The sequence below is a fragment of the Mytilus californianus genome, unplaced genomic scaffold, assembly GCF_021869535.1.
Source record: "Mytilus californianus isolate M0D057914Y unplaced genomic scaffold, xbMytCali1.0.p SCAF_8, whole genome shotgun sequence".
In the NCBI taxonomy this organism is placed as follows: Eukaryota; Metazoa; Mollusca; class Bivalvia; order Mytilida; family Mytilidae; genus Mytilus; species Mytilus californianus.
This window is the reverse complement of record NW_026262734.1, coordinates 22,463,878-22,490,777: the sequence shown is the minus strand read 5'-3', so window position 1 is coordinate 22,490,777 and position 26,900 is coordinate 22,463,878. Positions and strand designations below refer to the sequence as shown.

The 26,900-nt window shown below is 29.6% G+C and overlaps 1 protein-coding gene across 1 annotated transcript in view; it reads left to right on the top strand.

The window, feature by feature from the left end:
* The window catches only part of LOC127711212 (carboxypeptidase N subunit 2-like), a 28,492-nt gene extending 8,118 nt beyond the window's left edge, over window positions 1-20,374 (top strand). Inside the window, exons 3-13 of the mRNA XM_052217180.1 lie at window positions 4,328-4,365; window positions 6,202-6,235; window positions 6,850-6,921; window positions 8,694-8,765; window positions 10,543-10,614; window positions 11,238-11,309; window positions 13,087-13,158; window positions 15,074-15,228; window positions 16,214-16,372; window positions 17,904-17,969; window positions 19,831-20,374. Of these exons, the coding sequence (XP_052073140.1) occupies window positions 4,328-4,365; window positions 6,202-6,235; window positions 6,850-6,921; window positions 8,694-8,765; window positions 10,543-10,614; window positions 11,238-11,309; window positions 13,087-13,158; window positions 15,074-15,228; window positions 16,214-16,372; window positions 17,904-17,969; window positions 19,831-19,895 (877 nt within the window). The 3' untranslated portion in view covers window positions 19,896-20,374. The remainder of the gene's footprint in view (window positions 1-4,327; window positions 4,366-6,201; window positions 6,236-6,849; window positions 6,922-8,693; window positions 8,766-10,542; window positions 10,615-11,237; window positions 11,310-13,086; window positions 13,159-15,073; window positions 15,229-16,213; window positions 16,373-17,903; window positions 17,970-19,830) is intronic.
* Window positions 20,375-26,900: the final 6,526 nt, after the last annotated feature.

Below are 26,900 nucleotides of genomic sequence, written 5' to 3'. Positions count from 1 at the left end.
ATTAATTTTGTTGTTATTTTTGTCGGAATATTTCTAGTAGAGACAAGATGAACAATTAAATACTTATTATTCTGTTTAACAATATTCAAACTGCAATAAATAAGGATCATTATGTCATATGAATTATTGAATGAATATTGCAATATTAGGACAATCCAATAATCGGAAATGAGATGAGATTTTGCATGCATTGTTCATGTCAGGTGAGATTATTTTCCTGACGTTCCGTTAGTTGATATAGTAGTCAGATCGCTTGAACATGTCATGTTGCATAAACTTGCCCTTGTTGTCGAGCCTGCGACATTTTGTGCGAAACTGAAACATAGCGATCCTCGATTCCGTCATTGGCGTCGGCGTCAGCATTTAGATTAAGTATGTGGTTAATGTTTTTTAGACATCAATAACATGAATAACTTTGTCAAACCTTAATGGAATTTTAGGAATTGAAAAGAAGCTTCTTTATGACCAAAATAAAGTATCCAGAGCAAAATTTTTAAAATATTTATTTTTATTTTTTCGTATTTTACTGATAAATAGAACTATTTTTTTACAGTTAACTTTCAAATTTAGTCTGAAGTGAAAGTTTTTCAGTCATCAATAAGTTTGTCAAACCTTTATGGAATTTTAAGAAATGTGGACAGAAGCTTGTTTATGACCAAAGGACAGTATCAAGGGCAAAATTTTGAAAATGTTTATTTTCATTTTCCCGTATTTTACGGATAAAATCAACTTATTTTTTAGCTCACCTGGTCGAAGGGCCAAGTGAGCTTGTCTCATCACTTGGGGTTTGATGTCCGTCTTCGTCATTTTCGTCTGTCATCGTCGTCGTCCATCTTCGTTAACTTTTACAAAAATCTTCTCCTCTGAAACTACTTGGCCAAATTTAACCAAAATTAGCCATAATCATTATTGGGGTATGTAGTTTAAAACTTCGTCCGATGACCCTACCAGCTGACCAAGATGTCTGACATGGCCAAAAAAAGAACATAGGGTTAAATGCAAGTTTTGCCTATTATTAGGAAAACCGCTATAAATAGAGAAAATCTGACATGAGCAAAAATGTTCAGAATGTTGAGCTCTATTGGCCATTCACGTCAAAACTGTCAAACGATTTCTTATAGGAGTTATTGCCCTTAAAGGATGAATTTACCATTTTAGAATTTTTTTACCTATTATCTCGATTCATAACAGTTATATAGACGGACACTTCAAATAACACAAAATGATCAGATAGACAAGATCCACAAATAAGCGAAAAAATGGCACAAATCTGCATTCGACTCGTTATTGGACTTATTGCCCTTTGATGATAATGTTTAACATGTTTTGGTATTTTTTCCCTATTATCTTGAAAACTATAATAGATAAATAGAAACTTTATAAAGGAAAATTACCAGTAGGATAAGATCTACAAATACGGCAACATGACTGAAATTTTTAGTTATCTCTGAATAGAGTTATTCCCCTTTAATGATGTTTATTACTAAAAAGTGGCTATTGCTGAAGATGCAGACGAGCCTCTAGTTTTACAGTTAACAAGTAAATACCGTCAGTCATCAATGACTTTGTGAAAGCTTCATGGAATTGTGGGAAATTTGGACAGAAGCTTTGTTATGACCAAAATACAGTATTCAGAGCAAAATGTTGAAAATATTTATTTCTTCTTTTCCGTATTAATCTGAAAAATGGACTTATTTTTTTTTTTGTATTTTTGCCTATATTTCTCAACATTTTCGTCCGTCCTCCGTCGTCGTTAGCTTTTACAAAATACTTCTTCTATGAAACTACTGATCCAAACTAAACCACACGTGGCCAAAATCATTATTAGTGTATCTAGTTTACAAAATGTTGCCAATGACGCTGCCTGTCAACCAAGATGGCCGACATGGCTAAAAAAAACATAGGTGTAAAATGCAAGTTTTGTTTATTATCTTGAAAACCACTATAAAAAGAGAAAATCTGACAAGGGCAGAAACATTTGGAATTGTGACATTTACATATTGTACATTTACTTCCAAAATGTCAATAACTTTTTAAATTTTTGCCCATTATCTTAAAATTATAATAGATAGAGAGAAACTTTATATAGCAAAAAATGATCAGCAAGATTAGTTCTACAAATGAATCAGCATGGTTGAGATCGTCTGATGGCCCCTTATTAGAGTTAATGCCCTTTAATGAAGATGTTTACTTATTTTTTTTATTTTTTCCGTTTAAATACTCCAACATAATTTAAATGACTCATTTTTGAAAGTTGACTTTTTGTGGATGTCGCATGGCAAAGTTTCCGTAGAATAAGGTTTTCCAGTGGATGCTTCATCTGTTGATAATATACTGTGAAAGTGAACATGTTGTGTATATTTGAACATATTTAGCTGTGTTGAAAGATGTGCATAATGTCAAATCATAAATATACCAATTGCTTAGTCTCTTAACAAAACATTGTAAGACTTCCGCTACTATTTCTGCTAATTAGGTGCAATTTGGGTACTCAGTGCAATTTGAGTACCGTGACGTTACATGTATAAACATAAGCTTATATTGTCTATCTTCTATTAAGATCATATTTCAAAACTTTCAACCATGAATATTTTTCCTATTTTAATTTTTCTCTAAAAACCACATTTTACCCAAGAATTACCGTTTTTAAATACTAATAACTACAGTTCTTCATAATATAAACAGAATATATAATATGTCGAATTTTCTATAAAAATCCCACATCAAAAGTTTTAACAATAATAACCGAGCTTTTTTTCAGTTTTCGAGGTTTTTCTCTCTAAAAACATAAATTTCAGCCAAATTTACCCAAATATTTATATAAATAACTATTGGACTTCACATAATAAGCATAAAATAGTATGTTCTGTTTTCTTTGAAGATCACATTTCACACATTTTAACCATTAACAACTGAGATTTTCATCATTTTCAGTTTTCAGCGTTTTTTCTCTAAATTACACATTTCACCTCAAAATTACCTTAATACGAATAATGATAAATAAAGGGCTACATAAAACACTAAAAAAATAAAGTGTCCTATCTTCTTCACCAAGATATAAGTCTCAAAATGTAACCATAAATAACTGTTCTTAATTTTTTCCAGTTTTCCGTATTTTTTGTTTTTCTCTAAAAACCATATATTTCACACCAAAATAACCTTTTCCTCAAAATATGATAATGTAGATTTTTATTATATGTTGTTAGTACAAGTCTATGTTCTAATTTACACTTAAAAAAATCTTGTGTTGCAATTAATTGCAGGATGAGTAATATTAGAGCTAAATTGACTAGGCTATCACTTTTTATGTCATCATTACACTTTTAGACTGACAGCAGCAATCGCGAGACACAAGGTTCCTCGGAACATCTTATGAATTTTTGAATTTACATTGGAGTATGGTAGTTTTAATGAGACATATTTTAAACATTCCCTTTTTCAGATGTTGGACGGGATTTCGTTCTGTTTTACAGTTGACATGTAGTCCAGTCCATTATTATGTCGATCAATCTTATTATGGTGTTCAATCATATGATTTTAATGTCTTATAAATTATGAGTATAGATGACAAATATATTTGATCCACTGAATAACTGAAGATAGACCTTTGAAATGTTTGGTAATATGAATATAAGTAGGTTAGTTAAGTATATTAGACATATTCTGGTATCCAAAGATCTTAAACTACGAAAACATGTTGATAACAAGTAAATTCACAGAAACATCGTATTAGTCATGCACCCAATTCGTGATGGTGACCGTAAAACTTATTTAGTGTAATTTTTGCGATTGAAAGCTTTAAAAATTGCATCATTAATGTCAGTTTAACGAAACATATATTTTATCTATTGAATACACAGAAATTGAAATTGGAAATCTTGTGTTATTTCAGTATTAGTGTTTTAATTAAACTTGTTCTTACATAATCAAGATGATTGATTTTCTTCCACAAATTTAGAGAATTGTAATTGTGAATAATGTTTATCACAGACTTTATTTTATTAAAGATTGTGTTGTTTATATAATCAGTTACATATATAACTGATATTCCTCAATGTACTTGTCTGTCGAACTCAGAAGGTCTAACTTAATTTTATTTTATTGGCAAACTTCCTTTGTGCATACTTAATGTTACTTTAAATGTCACTCATTGCTTAAAGATTGCAGTTAAAGCTTATAAAAATGCATCAACAATGTCAGTTTGTTGAAAAATATATTTCATCTTTTCAATACACGGAGATCGAATTTGGAAATCTCTGGTAAATTCGGTATCGGTGTTTTAATTTAACATGTTCTTACAAAATCAAGATATTTGACTTCCTTTCAGATATTTAAACGGAAACAAGTTAGTTACTTTACCGGAAGGTCTGTTTTCTAAACTTGAAAGATTGTAAGTATGATTTATGCTCATCTCAGACTTTTCTTACATATTATATTATTTAAATTGTATATCTAATCACGTACACATACATCTGCTGTTCTTACATATACTTGTGTGCCGAGAACTCAGTAGTTTTGTCATCATTCTATTTTAATTTCGTTAAATAATGTTGATTTTTAAAGTAATCAAAATCACATCAACAATATCAGGTTGATGACACATATATTTGATCCATTGAATAACTGAAGATCAACTTTTGAAATGTTTGGTAATTGAATATAAGAAGGTTAATTAAGTAACTATGTTCATGATCATCAATTTTCTATTAGATATTTACTGAATAACAAGTTAGAAAACTTCCCAGAAGGTTAGTTAACATTGATCATGTTGAACACAAATCTTCAATATGTCAGACTTAATCTTATTAAAAGGTTATATTAAATTATTGCAAATCATGTTCCTAAATAAAGGGGTTTTAATATACTTGTGTGCCAATAGCTCAGCAGGTTTATCACAATAATAAACTTATTGAATACAAGGAGATCAAATTATTAATCTTTGGTAAGTTTAGTATCAGTGTTTTGATTTAACATGTTCTTACACAATCAAGATATTTGATTTTCTTCCAGATTGTTAAGGCATAACAAGCTAGTAACTTTACCAGAAGATTTGTTTCTGTTCAACATGAATCCTATAGAATTTTAAGTGTAATTGATATTAATTAGACATAAACTTATTTAATAGTGTGTGGAATTTTTAACCTCCGTCGTTCATATGTTTTCTAACAACACAAAAATTAAAACATTGTATGTATGAATTGTGATCATCTAAGGACTTAATTGTGTTATAGATTATATTGTATATTTAATCACGTACACATATCTGATTTTCTTCAAAATACTTGTGTGTTGAGAACTCAGCAGTTTTGCCATCATTCTTTTTTTAAATTAGTTCATTTTTTTATGTTGAATTTTAAAGCAATACAAATTATATCTATCATATCAGGTGGACGACAAATATATTTGATCGATTGAATAACTTAAGATCAACCTTTAAAATGTATGGTAATGTAAATATAAGAAGATAAATTGAGCATTTTCATGATCATTGATTTTCTATTAATTATTTAATGAGTAACAAGTTAGAAAGTTTACCAGAAGGTCATTTAACATTGAACATGTTGAACACCAATCTTCAATATGTCAGACTTCCTTTTTATATGCTAAATTAACTTTTAATGTTATTCAATAGTTCAAAATTAATCTTAGAATTCCTTTGGGTATTTTGAATATAATTGTCATGATTGAATATGTTCTTACATAATTCAGATGCTTGAAAATAATCCTAAATTGTAACTAAAAACAACAAGGAAAGTTTACCAAATAGTCAGTTATCATCAAACACCAAGTTACAAGAATTGTAATTGTGAATAATGTTTATCACAGACTTTATTTATTAAAGATTGTGTTGTTTTATAATCACGTACATATATAACTGATATTCCTCAATATACTTGTCTGTTGACAACTCAGAAGGTCTAACCTAATTTCATTATATTGGCAAACTTCCTTGGAGCATACTTAATGTTACTTTAAATGTCACTCAGTGTTTAAAGATTGCAGTTGAAGCTTATAAAAATGCATCAACAATGTCAGTTTGAAGAAAAATATATTTCATCTTTTCAATACACGGAGATCGAATTTGGTAATCTCTGGTAAATTCGGTATCGGTGTTTTAATTTAACATGTTCTTACAAAATCAAGATATTTGACTTCCTTTCAGATATTTAACCGAAAACAAGTTAGTAACTTTACCTGAAGGTCTGTTTTCTAGCAACACAAATCTTGAAAGATTGTAAGTATGATTTATGCTCATCTCAGACTTTTAGTTACATATTATATTTTTAAACTGTATATCTAATCACGTACACACACATCTGCTGTTCTTACATATACTTGTGTGCCGAGAACTCAGTAGTTTTGTCATTTTTCTATTTTAATTTCGTTAAATAATGTTGATTTTTAAAGCAATCAAAATCACATCAACAATATCAGGTTGATGACACATATATTTGATTCATTGAATAACTGAAGATCAACCTTTGACATGTTTGGTAATTTGAATATAAGTAGGTTAATTAAGTAACTATGTTTATGATCATCAATTTTCTATTAGATATTTACAAGTTAGAAAACTTCCCAGAAGATCCGTTAACATTGATCATGTTGAACACAAATCTTCAATATGTCAGACTTAAACTTATTAAAAGATTATATTGGATTATTGTTAATCATGTTCCTATATAAAAGCGGTTTTAATATATTTGTGTGCCAATAGCTCTGCAGGTCTATCACTATTATAGAATTATTGAATACAAGGAGATCAGATTGGTAATCTTTAGTAAGTTCAGAATTAGTGCTTTAATGTAACATGTTCTTATATAATCATGATAATTGATTGTCTTCCAGAGATTTAGACACTAACACGTTGGTAACTTTACCAGAAGGTCTGTTTTCTAACAACACTAAACTTAAAACATTGTAAGTATGATTTATGCTCATCTCAGACTTTTTCTTACATATTATATTATTTAAATTGTATATCTAATCACGAACACACACATCTGCTGTTCTTACATATACTTGTGTGCCGATAACTCAGTAGTTTTGTCATCATTCTATTTTAATTTCGTTAAATAATGTTGAATTTTAGAGCAATGAAAATTACATCAACAATATCAGGTTGATCACAATTACATTTGATCCGTTGAACAACTGAAGTTCAACCTTTGAAATGTTTGGTAATTTGAATATAAGTAGGTTAATTAAGTAACAATGTTCATGATCATCAATTTTCTGTTAGCTATTTACTGATTAACAAGTTAGAAAACTTCCCAGAAGGTTAGTTAACATTGATCATGTCGAACACAAATCTTCAATATGTCAGACTTAATCTTATTAAAAGGTTACATTAAATTATTGCAAATCATGTTCCTAAATAAAGGGGTTTTAATATACTTGTGTGCCAATAGCTCTGCAGGTCTATCACTATTATAGAATTATTGAATACAAGGAGATCAAATTGGTAATCTTTGGTAAGTTTAGTATCAGTGTTTTGATTTAACATGTTCTTACACAATCAAGATATTTGATTTTCTTCCAGATTTTTAAGGCATAACAAGTTAGTAACTTTACCAGAAGATTTGTTTCTGTTCAACATGAATCCTATAGAATTTTAAGTGTAATTGATATTTATATCAGACCTAAACTTATTTAATAGTGTGTGGAATTTTTAACCTCGTTCATATGTTTTCTAACAACACAAAAATTAAAACATTGTATGTATGAATTGTGATCATCTTAGGACTTAATTGTGTTATAGATTATATTGTATATTTAATCACGTACACATATCTGATTTTCTTCAAATTACTTGTGTGTTGAGAACTCAGCAGTTTTGCCATCATTCTTTTTTAATTTAGTTCATTTTTTTATGTTGAATTTTAAAGCAATACAAATTATATCTATCATATCAGGTGGACGACAAATATATTTGATCGATTGAATAACTTAAGATCAACCTTTAAAATGTATGGTAATGTAAATATAAGAAGATAAATTAAGCATTTTCATGATCATTGATTTTCTATTAATTATTTAATGAGTAACAAGTTAGAAAGTTTACCAGAAGGTCATTTAACATTGAACATGTTGAACACCAATCTTCAATATGTCAGACTTCCTTTTTATATGCTAATTTAACTTTTAATGTTATTCAATAGTTCAAAATTAATCTTAGAATTCCTTTTGGTAATTTGAATATAATTGTCTTGATTGAATATGTTCTTACATAATTAAGATGCTTGATTATACTCCAACTTTGTAACCAAAGACAACAAGGAAAGTTTACCAGATAGTCTGTTATCATCAAACACCAAGTTACAAGAATTGTAATTGTGAATAATGTTTATCACAGACTTTATCTTATTAAAGATTGTGTTGTTTATATAATCCCGTACATATCTAACTGATATTCCTCAATATACTTGTCTGTCGAACTCAGAAGGTCTAACTTAATTTCATTTTATTGGCAAACTTCCTTTGTGCATACTTAATGTTACTTTAAATGTCACTCGTTGTTTAAAGATTGCAGTTAAAGCTTATAAAAATGCATCAACAATGTCAGTTTGAAGAAAAATATATTTCATCTTTTCAATACACGGAGATCGAATTTGGTAATCTCTGGTAAACTCGGTATCGGTGTTTTAATTTAACATGTTCTTACAAAATCAAGATATTTGACTTCCTTTCAGATATTTAGGCCAGAACAAGTTAGTTACTTTACCAGAAGGTCTGTTTTCTAGCAACACAAATCTGGAAGAATTGTAAGTATGATTTATGCTCATCTCAGACTTTTTCTTACATATTATATTATTTAAATTGTATATATAATCACGTACACATACATCTGCTGTTCGTACATATACGTGTGTGCCGACAACTCAGTAGTTTTGTCATCATTCTATTTTAATTTCGTTAAATAATGTTGATTTTTAAAGTAATAAAAATCACATCAACAATATCAGGTTGATGACACATATATTTGATCCATTGAATAACTGAAGATCAACCTTTGAAATGTTTGGTTATTTGAATATAAGAAGGTTAATTAAGTAACTATGTTCATGATCATCAATTTTCTATTAGATATTTACTGAATAACAAGTTAGAAAACTTCCCAGAAGGTTAGTTAACATTGATCATGTTGAACACAAATCTTCAATATGCCAGACTTAATCTTATTAAAAGGTTATATTAAATTATTGCAAATCATGTTCCTATATAAAGGGGTTTTAATATACTTGTGTGCCAATAGCTCAGCAGGTTTATCACAATAATAAACTTATTGAATACAAGGAGATCAAATTATTAATCTTTGGTAAGTTTAGTATCAGTGTTTTGATTTAACATGTTCTTACACAATCAAGATATTTGATTTTCTTCCAGATTTTTAAGGCATAACAAGCTAGTAACTTTACCAGAAGATTTGTTTCTGTTCAACATGAATCCTATAGAATTTTAAGTGTAATTGATATTTATATCAGACCTAAACTTATTTGATAGTGTGTGGAATTTTTAACCTCCGTCGTTCATATGTTTTCTAACAACACAAAAATTAAAACATTGTATGTATGAATTGTGATCATCTTAGGACTTAATTGTGTTATAGATTACATTGTCTATTTAATCACGTACACATATCTGATTTTCTTCAAAATACTTGTGTGTTGAGAACTCAGCAGTTTTGCCATCATTCTTTTTTTAATTTAGTTCATTTTTTATGTTGAATTTTAAAGCAATACAAATTATATCTATCATATCAGGTGGACGACAAATATATTTGATCGATTGAATAACTTAAGATCAACCTTTAAAATGTATGGTAATGTAAATATAAGAAGATAAATTAAGCATTTTCATGATCATTGATTTTCTATTAATTATTTAATGAGTAACAAGTTAGAAAGTTTACCAGAAGGTCATTTAACATTGAACATGTTGAACACCAATCTTCAGTATGTCAGACTTCCTTTTTATATGCTAATTTAACTTTTAATGTTATTCAATAGTTCAAAATTAATCTTAGAATTCCTTTTGGTATTTTGAATATAATTGTCATGATTGAATATGTTCTTACATAATTCAGATGCTTGAAAATAATCCTAAATTGTAACTAAAGACAACAAGGAAAGTTTACCAAATAGTCTGTTATCATCAAACACCAAGTTACAAGAATTGTAATTGTGAATAATGTTTATCACAGATTTTATTTATTAAAGATTGTGTTGTTTATATAATCACGTACATATATAACTAATATTCCTCAATATACTTGTCTGTTGACAACTCAGAAGGTCTAACCTAATTTCATTGTATTGGCAAACTTCCTTCGAGCATACTTAATGTTACTTTAAATGTCACTCAGTGTTTAAAGATTGCAGTTGAAGCTTATAAAAATGCATCAACAATGTCAGTTTGAAGAAAAATATATTTCATCTTTTCAATACACGGAGATCGAATTTGGTAATCTCTGGTAAATTCGGTATCGGTGTTTTAATTTAACATGTTCTTACAAAATCAAGATATTTGACTTCCTTTCAGATATTTATACGAAAACAAGTTAGTAACTTTACCTGAAGGTCTGTTTTCTAGCAACACAAAACTTGAAAGATTGTAAGTATGATTTATGCTCATCTCAGACTTTTAGTTACATATTATATTATTTAAACTGTATATCTAATCACGTACACACACATCTACTGTTCTTACATATACTTGTGTGCCGAGAACTCAGTAGTTTTGTCATTATTCTATTTTAATTTCGTTAAATAATGTTGATTTTTAAAGCAATGAAAATCACATCAACAATATCAGGTTGATGACACATATATTTGATCCATTGAATAACTAAAGATCAACCTTAGAAATGTTTGGTAATTTGAATATAAGTAGGTTAATTAAGTAACTATGTTCATGATCATCAATTTTCTATTAGATATTTACTGATTAACAAGTTAGAAAACTTCCCAGAAGATCCGTTAACATTGATCATGTTGAACACAAATCTTCAATATGTCAGACTTAAACTTATTAAAAGATTATATTGGATTATTGTTAATCATGTTCCTATATAAAAGCGGTTTTAATATACTTGTGTGCCAATAGCTCTGCAGGTCTATCACTATTATAGAATTATTGAATACAAGGAGATCAGATTGGTAATCTTTAGTAAGTTCAGAATTAGTGCTTTAATGTAACATGTTCTTATATAATCAAGATAATTGATTGTCTTCCAGAGATTTATACACTAACACGTTGGTAACTTTACCAGAAGGTCTGTTTTCTAACAACACTAAACTTAAAACATTGTAAGTATGATTTATGCTCACCTCAGACTTTTTCTTACATATTATATTATTTAAATTGTATATCTAATCACGAACACACACATCTGCTGTTCTTACATATACTTGTGTGCCGATAACTCAGTAGTTTTGTCATCATTCTATTTTAATTTCGTTAAATAATGTTGAATTTTAGAGCAATGAAAATTACATCAACAATATCAGGTTGATCACAATTACATTTGATCCGTTGAACAACTGAAGTTCAACCTTTGAAATGTTTGGTAATTTGAATATAAGTAGGTTAATTAAGTAACTATGTTCATGATCATCAATTTTCTATTAGATATTTACTGATTAACAAGTTAGAAAACTTCCCAGAAGGTTAGTTAACATTGGTCATGTTGAACACAAATCTTCAATATGTCAGACTTAATCTTATTAAAAGGTTATATTAAATTATTGCAAATCATGTTCCTAAATAAAGGGGTTTTAATATACTTGTGTGCCAATAGCTCAGCAGGTTTATCACAATAATAAACTAATTGAATACAAGGAGATCAAATTGGTAATCTTTGGTAAGTTTAGTATCAGTGTTTTGATTTAACATGTTCTTACACAATCAAGATATTTGATTTTCTTCCAGATTTTTAAGGCATAACAAGTTAGTAACTTTACCAGAAGATTTGTTTCTGTTCAACATGAATCCTATAGAATTTTAAGTGTAATTGATATTTATATCAGACCTAAACTTATTTAATAGTGTGTGGACTTTTTAACCTCCGTCGTTCATATGTTTTCTAACAACACAAAAATTAAAACATTGTATGTATGAATTGTGATCATCTTAGGACTTAATTGTGTTATAGATTATATTGTATATTTAATCACGTACACATATCTGATTTTCTTCAAAATACTTGTGTGTTGAGAACTCAGCAGTTTTGTCATCATTCTTTTTTAATTTAGTTCATTTTTTTATGTTGAATTTTAAAGCAATACAAATTATATCTATCATATCAGGTGGACGACAAATATATTTGACCGATTGAATAACTTAAGATCAACCTTTAAAATGTATGGTAATGTAAATATAAGAAGATAAATTAAGCATTTTCATGATCATTGATTTTCTATTAATTATTTAATGAGTAACAAGTTAGAAAGTTTACAAGAATGGTCATTTAACATTGAACATGTTGAACACCAATCTTCAATATGTCAGACTTCCTTTTTATATGCTAATTTAACTTTTAATGTTATTCAATAGTTCAAAATTAATCTTAGAATTCCTTTTGGTAATTTGAATATAATTGTCTTGATTGAATATGTTCTTACATAATTAAGATGCTTGATTATACTCCAAAATTGTAACCAAACACAACAAGGAAAGTTTACCAGATAGTCTGTTATCATCAAACACCAAGTTACAAGAATTGTAATTGTGAATAATGTTTATCACAGACTTTATCTTATCAAAGATTGTGTTGTTTATATAATCCCGTACATATATAACTGATATTCCTCAATATACTTGTCTGTCGAACTCAGAAGGTCTAACTTAATTTCATTTTATTGGCAAACTTCCTTTGTGCATACTTAATGTTACTTTAAATGTCACTCGTTGTTTAAAGATTGCAGTAAAAGCTTATAAAAATGCATCAACAATGTCAGTTTGAAGAAAAATATATTTCATCTTTTCAATACACGGAGATCGAATTTGGTAATCTCTGGTAAATTCGGTATCGGTGTTTTAATTTAACATGTTCTTACAAAATCAAGATATTTGACTTCCTTTCAGATATTTAGGCCAGAACAAGTTAGTTACTTTACCAGAAGGTCTGTTTTTTAGCAACACAAATCTGGAAGAATTGTAAGTATGATTTATGCTCATCTCAGACTTTTTCTTACATATTATATTATTTAAATTGTATATCTAATCACGTACACATACATCTGCTGTTCTTACATATACTTGTGTGCCGGGAACTCAGTAGTTTTGTCATCATTCTATTTTAATTTCGTTAAATAATGTTGATTTTTAAAGTAATAAAAATCACATCAACAATATCAGGTTGATGACACATATATTTGATCCATTGAATAACTGAAGATCAACCTTTGAAATGTTTGGTAATTTGAATATAAGTAGGTTAATTAAGTAACTATGTTCATGATCATCAATTTTGTATTAGCCATTTACTGATTAACAAGTTAGAAAACTTCCCAGAAGGTTAGTTAACATTGATCATGTTGAACACAAATCTTCAATATGTCAGACTTAATCTTATTAAAAGGTTATATTAAATTATTGCAAATCATGTTCCTATATAAAGGGGTTTTAATATACTTGTGTGCCAATAGCTCAGCAGGTTTATCACAATTATAAACTGATTGAATACAAGGAGATCAAATTATTAATCTTTGGTAAGTTTAGTATCAGTGTTTTGATTTAACATGTTCTGACACAATCAAGATATTTGATTTTCTTCCAGATTTTTAAGGCATAACAAGTTAGCAACTTTACCAGAAGATTTGTTTCTGTTCAATATGAATCCTACAGAATTTTAAGTGTAATTGATATTTATATCAGACTTAAACTTATTTAATAGTGTGTGTAATTCTTAACCACGTTCATATGTCATATTCCTATAACGATCATATATAGTTGATGTTCTTCTATACATTTGAGGGATACCGGGTAGTCTATCTAACTTATCTACTGTATCACAAGCCTGTCAACACTGAAGTAGTGATTTCAAACCACGCATGTGACATTTGACTTCAATATTAATTATATCTATAATGTACATACTCATTTTACTCCTAATCTCATTCTATATTTCAAGGTAAGCCTTTGAAATCTTGCGTAATTCAAGAACCATTGTCTTGATTGAATATATTCTTATTCCAAGTCAGGAAAATGGCAGTTGTTTTTCACTTATTCCATTGTTTGATAGCGTTTGATTTTGTCTGTTTTTATGGACTTCCCCTTTTTGAATTTGCCTTGTAGTTCAGTATTTTTGTTATACTTTTTTGAAACCTTTGATAATTTGAGTATTAGTGTCTTAAGTTTTATCAAGACTTTAGCATATTTACTTTATCATATGATAGATTGTATTGCATATCTAATCATGCACATATGTAATTGATGTTCTTCAAAATATTCTTGTGTGCAATAAACTCAGCAGGTTTACCATCATTTTATTGTTTACGCACAATTCATTTGTACTTCTTTATTTAACTGTTAATGTCGTTCAATAATTAAATATTGCTGTTCAAGCAATATCAGTTCTAAGAAAAATATATTTATCTTTTGAATACACGGAGAACGACATTTGAAATTTTTTGTAATTTTAGCATCAGTGTCCTAATTCAGATTTTCATTCATGACTATTGATTTTCTTATAGAACGTTTCGGGGTAACTTCTTAATAAATTTACCAGAAGGTCTGTTCTCGAAAACAGAATTATAATTATAATAATTTGTGTTGTAAGCATTTGTTTTGTAGGACAGCTGTTCCTCTTGCGTAATAAAATGCTTTGCTAAATGTTTAATTTAAAGCTCTATCTATTTTGATTTGATGATTTATATCTTTTTTTGCATATATCTGTAGAAACAACATGATACTTTGTCGTTGTTTCTATAATTCCATGTTGTTGCCGTATCTTATATATATTTCTTCCCCTCGAGATTTTAAATTGTTTCGCAATAATGTGAAAAAGCAGAAGTCACATGGATATGTACATGACATAGAAATTAACCCTATATTAAATTTAATATTTAAGGTATATGAGGAGAAACCAATTCAATTGCTGCCTCATGATTGATTTTAAAGAATGGGCATCAAATCAAACAAACCTTGTTTACCGAGGAACATGTACTGGTTTAAATACCACCATAGATATTCTCGATTTTAACATGACAGGCTGCATAATTCCAGGTAAGCAGTTAAAAATATTTCTTAATAAATGATGAAATTTACTCATATTTTGTGTATATGCAATCTATTTATTTCCAATTTGACCTCTGTAGCAACTATCTGAAATAAAAATAAATATCTTAGACATGCTTCAATTTCTTTTTTCAGATTTGTTGTGAAAGTGCCTGAACATTTAACATTCTCGATACATACCTCATGTCCATTTTTTATTCCATATCTGTATGTCATTAATTTTGTAAATTTGCTTGCTAAATTGGTTTTTGTTTTTTTTATTAAGTCACACTTGTGATGGTGAGAAAAAACAGTAAGACACTAAGTTGGAGTTTTAACTAGAGCCTCATTCTCTTTACCGACAATTTTAATTGACCAAATTAAGTAACTTTTGACTTACATTATTTAGCAGACACAATCTTAAACAACTGAATACACAGTTTGTTTTTTTCTAAATAGTATACCTTACATGTTTGATATATAGGAAAGATAGGATTAGTTTTTTATACCTATAAGGTTTCATTTACACTACATGAAATTTAATGAAAATTGGATAACTACTGCTGATCATAATAAAAAGGTCAATTCCTGTAAATTCAAGTTATCCAAATTGGCTCTAACTGTCGTTTTTAATTTATACCATGCAAAAACCTATTTCCAACTTACAAAACTTCATGTGGTGTGACTGCAGTCTGACTTTGATTGCTAGAAAAGAAAAAGCTAAACAAGGGAAGAAGCTTAAGACCAATATCATTCACTAATGAACTTAATAATTCCTAAACAAGTTAAAGGTAAAATTATGAGTATGATGCATGCATGAGTATTTAAATGAGGTCGAATGATTGTTTTGTGGGAATAATTTATGCAAAATTGAGGTTTTCAATTTATGATGACAAAATTAAACCAAACTGACTGCTAATAGTGAATAATTGTTCAATATTTTTGCAACAGTATTAGATTGATAACGTGTTGTTTTCATCTTTTTTAAATGGAGGATGGAGCCTTTGGTTCAACTCTTCATGTTCTGTTACTTGTGGAGATGGTGTCATAATGAAAACCAGAACATGTGACAATCCCCCACCGTCTGACGATGGACTGAAATGTGTTGGTTCCAGAACTGAAACATCACTTTGCAACTTAGAAAAATGTCCAGGTAAATTCTTTATATACATCAGATTAAAATCAACATTACTTTATAATTTAATTGTTAACCAGAGCGGAACACTTCTTTTTAGAACTTATTAAAACCTGTTAAATTTATCATTATATTCTGTGAAATCAGAATAAAACAATATTCGAAGATGTAAGGATTTTTCGCCATACGCGTTTTTTCACGTGAGACTAATCTGTAGCGTTTGAATGAAATCAGTTTTGAGCTAAGACCAAATACATGGTAAAGGGCATAAACAAAGTAAAGTACCAAAGTACCAAATATGGTTAAGGCAATCTGTATGGAAAGTATTAGATCATTATGTAAAGCCTTCATTGTAGCATTATTTTCAACAATTTTAGAATTTAAAGAAGAATGATTGCATCAAAGGCATAAACATTGCTACTTAAAAGAATTGTTATTCATTTTTACTAATAATCAGATTTAATCTCAACCTGTGTGTTTAAAATTTTAGTAAAACTACAAAATCAAGGAATTTCTTATTTGCTACTCAAATGAGTGATTTAAAAATCGCTTATTTCAGTAAATCCCTTGATTTATTAATTGACAAAAAAATGAACAAATTAGTTATATATCATGTCAACATGAAAGTGCTGATAAGTAGCGTGGTAATACCCTTGGGTCATCGACCCAGTGGTAAAAATCTTTATTTCAAAGCACAAGCTGATTTTGGCTAACATGATAAATTGATACTGTTATAATTCTGAAAAGTATTTATAAATCTATTTTACCAACCAAAAAAACAAAAATAAACAAAACAAAAACTTCAGGGTAACATATGCTCAGTCTTCCTCACTAGACAGATATCCAAACTCCTCACTAGACAGGTATCCAAACTCCTCACTAGACAGGTATCCATACAACATTTCACGCTTGCATTTGTCATTCTAAGTTTGTTTAAGTTGTTAATAGATTTAATAGAATAATTCAAGGATGTTACATTACTATCCAAATAAGAAAAAAGTTTAATATGACATTAGGTTTTCGTTGTTATTCTGTGGTTAACATGTTGAAATGTGTACTATTATATTATTTATCTATGTATTTATCTGTTCTGAATGTTCTTGCATTTATTTGTACTGTATTCCTGTCACGTAATGTTGTCATTTTAGCTATATTTTTTACATTGCCATATAAGCGGGAGGTTTGGCTAGCCATAAAACCAGGTTTAACCCACCATTGTTTCTTGAAATGTCCTGTACCAAGTCAGGAATATGGCAGTTGTTATCACATAGTCCGTTTCTATGTATGTTGGTGTTTGTTATTGTGGGAGTCCAGTGTTTCTCTTGTTCCGTTTTGTTTCCTCTTATAGATGATGTGTTTTCCTAAGTTTTGGTTTGTGACCCGGATTTGTTTCAGTTGAATCGATTTATGACTATTGAACAGCGGTATACTACTATTGTCCTTACTTATAAAGCAATTACTGATAGTCAAGATGGGTCTATAAAAGTCTCACTGTATTTAGCGAAACCTTGAGTCAATGAGGTTGTATATTGTTCAGATCTTTTTACAGAATCATGCCGTCACTCAAAGAAAGGATCTAACAACAAATCAGTAGATAATTTGGACAATAAACCAGGTAAATTTCCCCCATAATCTTTTCATTCATAATGACAAGCAGAAGTTATGGTGGACATTAATACAATGTAAACACTGGCTACGGTTACCCGCGAAAGAAACAATAAGAAATAATTATCGAGACTAATTGCCGAGATGTATTTCCAAGTGGGACCCTATTTCATACGGAAATTGCAGGTCACAATAATATAATTTTTTATTGTTACCTAACGTAATTATTTCCCGCAAAATATATTCAGGTAGGCACTGGTCTATAAAAAATGTTTGATTAGCTTCCAGATAAATTTACCAATATGAATGAGCAAGATGTCTAATTTGTCGTCAGTGAAAAGATTATATCTTTTCTAAGATTTTAATGACAAACTTCAACAATTCCAAGATGCAAATTTTGTTCAATTATATAGACTGAAGAAGTTCTGATCATAAAACCATAGGAACAATTTCTTTCATTTGAGAAATTTCCTACGAAATTGCTCGACGAGAAAATTAATCTCAATAGAATCAAAGAATATTTTTCTAATGAGTCTTGAAAAATGCAAGCAAAAAGATATAGCAGAGGAAGAACACAGCAGAGTGGAACTGCTTAGTGTGTGGTGTTCACTTCTATATATAGGAATCTATTATTTGTAACAGGTATCTGGAGTGGTACCACCTAAAATGTGTTGGCCTCAAAGTGTCAACTAAGGTTATATACTGGATGTGCCAGAAGTGCCACCAAAAAAAAATTAGATAAAATACTTCGTATTATGTATAAATGTATAAATGTTGCTGTGTTCATTAAATAATTTCTATTCATATAATTTTTTGTTTCAAATATGTTAACCAAAGAATACGGGGCAATGACACGAAGACAGTACAAAGTATCCAGATGCTACACACAAAAAAATATAATTTGCAAATGTAAAATTTTGTGAGTAACTACATCTGCCGGTAACAATAAAAAATATTTTATTGTTACCTGCAGTTTCCGTATGAAATTGGATTCCTCTCCAGAAATAAATTTCAGGAATTAGTCTCAGAAGTAAAAATAATTATTTTTTTTTTTTTACTTTTTGCGGGTAACCGTAGCCAGTGCCTACAATTTTTGTCTCGCCTGTGATAAAAGTCGCGGAAAGCGAAATATAAGGATTGCTTTTCTGGCGATGGCAACGATGGCGTCAACAATTGTTTAGTTTTCTGCCTAAGTTAGTTTGAAAGGAACTACCTGTGATAGATCATTGATATTTAATACAAAGTTGCATTACTATCAGTACATATCAGTTTGACGACCATATTGAGGCCCTGCCCCTAGATCATGATTCAGCGACTTTGAATGAACTCACAATTTTCAATGTTAACTTTTCTACTTAACATAGTTTGATAGGATCTTCTTGTGATAGATCAATGATATTTAATATAAGGTTACATAACTATCAGTACATTTTGAGGCCCTGGCCCTTAGGTCATGGTTCAGCGACTTTGAATTAGATATTAATGTTCAATGTTAATTTTTGGCTAAAGTTAGATTGAAAAGAACTGCTTACAATAGACAATGATATTGTCTATATAGTTACATTACTGTCTGTACATCTCAGTTTGTCGACCATTTCTAGGCCCTACTTACAAGATCATGGTCAAATGACTGAAATAATAAGCAATGTTCCTGTCCATCAGATTGTCTTTTTCTGACTTTTATGCCTACAGGCGAGACATATCTCTGTGTCATCAGTTTATTGTTGTGCCATTGCAGTTAATATTATTTTCCAATTTTGAATTTATAACGACATTCATATATCACTAACCATGTGAATCCACACTCAGTCGAAATATCATAAATTAAAGACAGTGTGCGGCTGGTCATTTATTTATTCTCTTTCTTCCAGGAAAAAAACTGCGTAAATTGAAAGCCATGAACCAAAAAAGAATGGACAAGTTTAATTGGAAATAATGAAAAAAAGTGGATCGATTTCATTCTTATTTAAAACTGAGGGACAATTCTAACATGGTCTGAATTTTATTATCATTATTGTGGGAAAAGTCATTCTTTGCTTTCGTTTGAAATTTTAACTTTTGATATCTTAGATACAATCTGTGTGGTTTATTTTCTCTCGAGTGCAAACTTACTAAGTCTTACTTGTATGTTGTAATCTTGAATTCAGTTATTCGGTTATGAATTTTATTGGACCACCTATTGTAGCATTGCATCTGTTTATTAATGATATGTATGACATTAAATTTGTAAAAGTGTGTGAGAATAAACGTTTTGTTATATCGTTTGATGATATTTTGTGGGATATACATTAGCTACATGTTACATTTTTTTGGTGATATTTTGTGGGAATATTCATTGGTATTTTCAACTTGTATTTGAATAATTGATATTAATAATGTGATTTGTTTCTCAATAAATGCGGGTATATAATTTAATAGTACATGTTAACATTTTTTTATTGCCATATAAATATCAAATGATCAAGGCAAATGATTCATAATACCATATACATATAATTCACAACCAGGAGGTAAACTTATTTTCAATTTTCAGTAACTCCACGTTACTGATGGGTGTAGTTGAAGGTAAAACGAGACCCAAGTCAACCAAAACTGGACACTTTATCTGAACAGATCAGAGCTATTCAGTCGTGCATTCAGAAGGGGATTCAAACTCCACGCATAAAATGAGCACATGGGCTTTTAATCCTCTCAAAACATCCATAGTGTGCATGCTGTGTCCTCTCTTAACGACAAATGTGTTGATGTTACTGCCAACAAAGCCACTAACTATTTGTTTTTATATGGTAACATCATTATTTTGAGTGTATAATAGAGGGAAAATATACCAAAAGGGTAGTCGAACACATAACTCGAAAACAAAGTGACAATGCCATTGCAAAAAGCAAAAAAAGGGATGGGTGAGCAGGTCATCATCCACATGTGGCTCCCGTCCAACAAATGAATGCAATATCATCATTCACGAAGGGGGATATTTTAGTAAATAAAAAACGTGACCTTCTCTCCTTTAGTACTAACATTAAAAGGACTATAAAAAGCTCAGTCCAAATACTGGGTAAAAAACTCCCAAAAAATCATTAAAAAACTATATATAGCCGGTGTCATATGGTATTTTGAAACCCTGAAAAGTGAACCCGGGGTCAAAATACCCTATGGAAAATTGACTGCTGGGTCATCATACCGCATGGTATTTTGACCCCCGGGATCATTTTTCCCATATGTTATTTTCAACCCCACCATGGAAAATTAAACCCCCAGTTTTAATCAAAGTAGTGCAGATTATCAAATGTACTATATGTTGGCTATGTTTTTTTTTCATTGGAGGCATATAGTAAGGGGTTCAATGTACCAAGGCAGGGGGGTCGAAATACTATGGTTACGTAAAATTTTCCAAACATCTTTATAGGCATGTTTGATACATACCAACTACTTATTGGAGTATTATTACTATGTAAAGGAGTTACAAAAGCTATAATATTTGAAACTGGAGGTGTGTAGTAGGGGTTTAGTATACCATGGCAGAGGGGTCGAAATACTATGGCTAAGTTAAATTTTCCAAACATCTTTTCCAGCATGTTTATTATATACCAACTACTTATTAGAGTTTAATTTTGATGTAAAGAAGTTGGAATAGCTATAATTCTTGAAATCGGGGTGTATAGAAGGGGGTTCAATATACCATGGCAGGAGAGTCAAAATACCATGGCAAAGTAAAATTTTCAAACATCTTTATAAGCATGTTTATTACATACCAACTACTTATTGGAGTATTATAACTATGAAAAGGAGTTACAAAAGCTATATTCTTTTTAAATTGGAGTTGTATAGGAGTGGGTTCAATATACCACGGCTGGAAGGTCAAAATACCATGGTTAAGTAAAATTTTATAAACATCTTTATAAGCATGTTTTATACATACAAACTACTTATTGGAGTATTATTACTATGTAAAGGAATTAGAATAGCTATACTTTTGAAATCGGAGATATATAGTAAAGGGTGCAATATACCATGGCGGGGAATCAAAATACCATGGCTAAGTAAGATTTTCCAAACATCTTTTTTCAGCATGTTTGATATATATCAACTACTGGTTGGATTATTATTACTATGTTAGGGAGTTAAAAAAGCTATATACCTCCATTTGCAAGAATTTTAGCTATTCTAACTTCTTTACATGGTAATAATACTCCAATAAGTAGTTGGTATGTATCAAACATGCTTATAAAGATGTTTATAAAATTTTACTTAGCCATTGCATTTTGACCCCCTGCCAAGGTATATTGAACCCCTCCGATACACCTCCAATTTTAAAAAATAGCTTTTTTATCTCCTTTACTTAATTAAAATACTCCAATAAGTAGTTGGTATGTATTAAACATACTTATAAAGATGTTTTGAAATTTTTACTTAGTCATGGTATTTTGACCCTCTACTATACACCTCCAATTTCAAAATTTATAGCTATTCTAACTCCTTTACATAGATGTAGTAATAATACTCCAATAAGTAGTTGGTATGTATTAAACCTGCTTGAACAGAAGTTTCAAAATTTTTACTTAGCCATGGTATTTTGACCCCCCTGCCATGGTATATTGAACCCCCTCCTATACACCTTAAATTTCAAAACATCATATCTATTCAAACTATATTACATAGTTATAATGCTGTAACTAGTATTTGGTATATATGAAACATGTTGGAAAAGATTTTTTTAAACAATTTTACGAAGCCATGGTATTTTGACCCCCCTCCCATGGCAAATTGAACCAACTTGTCTATACATCTCCAATATCAACAATCAGATCATTCAAACTGCTTTACAAATATTTGATGCTCTAATAAATATACATGTATGGTATATATTAAACATGTTGAAAAAGATGGTTTGACTATTTAACTGAGCCATGGTAATTTGACCCCCTCCCCCTTGTTTAACATGAAAAATTTAACTCGCTTTATATGTTAGGATTTCAAATAATCAAAGCATTTAAGCTACATGGTCTAGTTATGATGCTTCAATATTATTTTGAATGAAATTATGTTGGTAAAGACTTTAGAGCACTTATACCAAGCCATGGGTTTTTTTTACCTACCATGGAAAATTGACCTCACCTTTTTGTATGTCTGATTTTCAATCTAAAATAAGCTTTGAAATAATGTATCATGTTCTAATAATTAATTAGAATGAAAAAAACAGGGAGGTCAATTTACCAAGAGGGGAGGGGGGGTCAATTTTCCATACATAGGGGATTCAATTTACCATTCCGGTATTTTGACCCCGGGGTCAATTTTCCATGTATTTCGATGTATATTGATGTCAACAGCACCACTTTAGAAAATACGTGACAAAAATGATGTATTGATGCAACTTATAAGTGACTTCCCATTTGACAAAACGTATGTGCGTCATTCACGAAACAAATTATATTAAGTGCCAAGTAAATATAGCGTAACATACAAGGAAAAGGCAAAACAACGATGTAATGCCGTCCTGTTTGTCATTTATCTAAAAAGATTAGACATTTGTCGGTGAAAACGATTAGCCATAGGTATACATTATATTCGAAAAATGGTTTTGGTCATCGCAATGATTGACTTTTTTCGATAAAGTTATAGTAAATCCCTCTTAGGAATCTTGTTTTTACCTTTTGAAAGCAACATTGATCCAGAATTGTCGAATATAAAGAAAAATGCGTCTTTATAAGAAACTATATATTGGTGAGTTTTGGTAGCATCTATGGTCCATTCGGATATCTCCGGAAACAAGATAATCGATACCTCTAAAAAATTTTCGATCATTCATTCAGATAGTTATCTATGTCTCAGATACGATCCCTCTATGGATAGGCTACCACGTGACATTGTATATTTCAAAAATCAAAGTTCATTTGTAGATGGGGTAGTAAAAAATTAAAGACTAGATTACAGTCAAGGAATAATTTATATGTGAGAACTTCTTTGCCTTTTGACAAAGCATATGTGTTTTTAATAATACTATTATTAAATATCATATCAAGTATAATGATAACGCAGTTATACAATTCATGCTTTGAGACGGTCCATGTACTCGTTGTGTGTGCAGTATTTAATACATATTGTGACAATGACCCTGGGAATAGTTTATCAATATATAATGTCCCAGAATAAACTGATTATTTCTGAACGTTTATTACGTGATATTTTGTATTCTAATCATAGCCTGGGAAACTGTCGGAAAGCATGAAGAAAATTAAACAAAACGATATTTCTGTTATAAATATTTATCTTAGGTCGGAAACACAGAGGTCGGAAAGCAGAACTATAATAAACAAAAGGATTTTTCTCCCAAAAATATGTAATTTCACTTGATACTACCAATGTGCCATAGGTTTTAACAGTAAATACATTTATGAAAATTATATGCAACACATGAGCACCAATGAGCAGGGATGCGAAAACATAAGTTAGTATCTACATTTTAAACGGTATTAAATTAAAAAAAAATCTTGCATGGTTTCAATTCACAATGGATTTTTAAACCTTGCATCTCACAAAAAACGTAATTAAAATTTTACAATAATCTTAAAAAAAATTAATTACAACGCTAATTGTTCTATACTGTTTTAATATGGATTTAGAAGTCTCTGCTTATATTTTGTAAAGTAATATATTCATATAGTGGAAAGTTAGACTTTAAGAAGAAATTGATTTGATAAATAAAATGTCCATCAGAAAATACTTGATGGTGGTGTTTATTGATATTAAATTTTAAATTTTCGGAAAAGTTTCGTTAACAGTTCAATTCTGTTTTTTTAATAGTTTAACCTTATAGCAATCAAATCTTTGCAATGTGGTACGATTTTGAAAACTGTATCCATTATGTTGACCAGCTATCCTATACGCTTTTCTTTATTTTCATTATAAATCAACTTGTTTTATACGAAATTCTAAATTAAATGGCAATGAATCCGTAGTAAAAAACTCTTTTAAGTAGGTAGTTTGAAATTCGAATTCAACTATTAAACATTAGATTTGAGCATTGATTAATATATGTGATAACACAGATGCTTATTCTTATCTAGAATATCAGTGCGTATGCTTTCTATTTACTATTATTGCGCAAAACAAAACACGTGCATGCTTAAGTAGTAATTACACTCGCGAATGTGAATTTTCGTTTTTTTTTTATCTAAATGCAGGACTCGGCAGTAAGAGCTTCACATGTGACTTTTAAGCATGGTCATCATTACTTAAGGTATTCTGACCTCTAGCTGTTCCTCATTTTTTTTCTGAGTTACTGTCCTAATATAAACGTTGACAGTTTTGAAATGCTGAGGATTTTCTACCCCAGGAATATATTACCTTAGATGTATTCAGCAAAACCTTTGTTTTTGGGTCGTCAATTCCTTTCAACTTCGAACTTTATCTGGCCTTTTTAACTTTCTTTATTATAGCGTCACTGATGAGTCTTTTGCAGACTGAACTCGCTTCTGGCGTACAACATTTTAATTCTGGTATCTTTTTATATCTACTGATCTTTTTTATATAAATCTGTTCTTTTGAGAGTATGTTCAGGTTTTCATAAAACTTCTGAAAATAAGATATTCTTCAAAACCAAGTTTTTTTGTAAAATATTTGTTTTGATTTAAGTAACTTCAGGAAATGCTTAACTTTGAAATGTTCTATGAGACCGAAAGAATTGTCAGTAAATAAGAGGTCCCAATGAAGCTGGTGTGTTACTCGCAAGAATAATATACTAAATATAAATAAGAAGATGTGGTATGAGTGCCAATGACCTAACATGAAATAATGGTGTAACATTACAACTTAAAAAGACACACTATAAAATATCAATTGAAAAGGTTTAAATCGATCAAAAGGACATATAAACAAAAACAAGTAAACATACAATGAACGAATAAATTTGATCTATGACACAATATATATACAATATTACTAAAAAAAGATGAATAACAATTGAAAAAAGACAACTCTAACCTAGGACAAAATGGCGTTAAATAAAATAACGTACACAGGTAAATTTAAATATAATAACTTTGTTGTTAAGAGTACGGATATATTTTTTACAAAATAGATAAATTTCTTGTTAACAATACGAGTACAGAAGTGAAAATTTATCGTCATACTAAATACTAAACAAAGGTGGTACATATTAAAAATAGTGAGACGAGATATAACACAAAATAAGTTAACATTGAATAAAAAACAACGCATGACAAATTGTGTCTTACTTGTCAAATTAATACGGAAGTACGATTTGAGAGTACTCGCAGTTACTGAAAGCTAGTTAAAAGCCAAAAACAATTAATAATAAACAATCTTGTATCAGAGACTAAAATCAATTAAAACACGTCCCAGGGATTTAGTGTTTTAACGCCATGAACAGTCAAAGAAGACATGACTTGTGCAATGCTAATATAAAGTATCGGCAGGCAGTAGGATAGTTAGGATATAACATCATAATAAATTTGTATCATGTTATATATAGATAAAGAAATCTCTAAACATAAAAATGAACGTGCATGTGTATTTATACATCCAAAAAAACATTCGAAAGGAATACAAATTTAGTTATGTTTTAATTTGTTGATGACAAAATCGATGTCAGTGCCAATGTAAATAATATTCAAAGATCTTATTACAACATTTATAAGATAACCTTTACTAATAAGTTTGTTTAAAGGTTCGATGAGTTTACATGGATAACATAGTGATTTTCGCGCTTTTATTACAACATTACCGTAAAATTTAGGATGTGAAATACCGTTTTTAATAAGTTTTCTACAGGAACAGCCAAATTTACTAATTCAATTTTTGTATCTATGAAAGAATTTAGTAAATGTTTAAAGTAATTTATGGTAACGAAATCCCTGACTTAGTTGGGATATATAAACACCGTATGATGGAGCCAAAGGAACATCGCCGTCTAAAAAAGGAA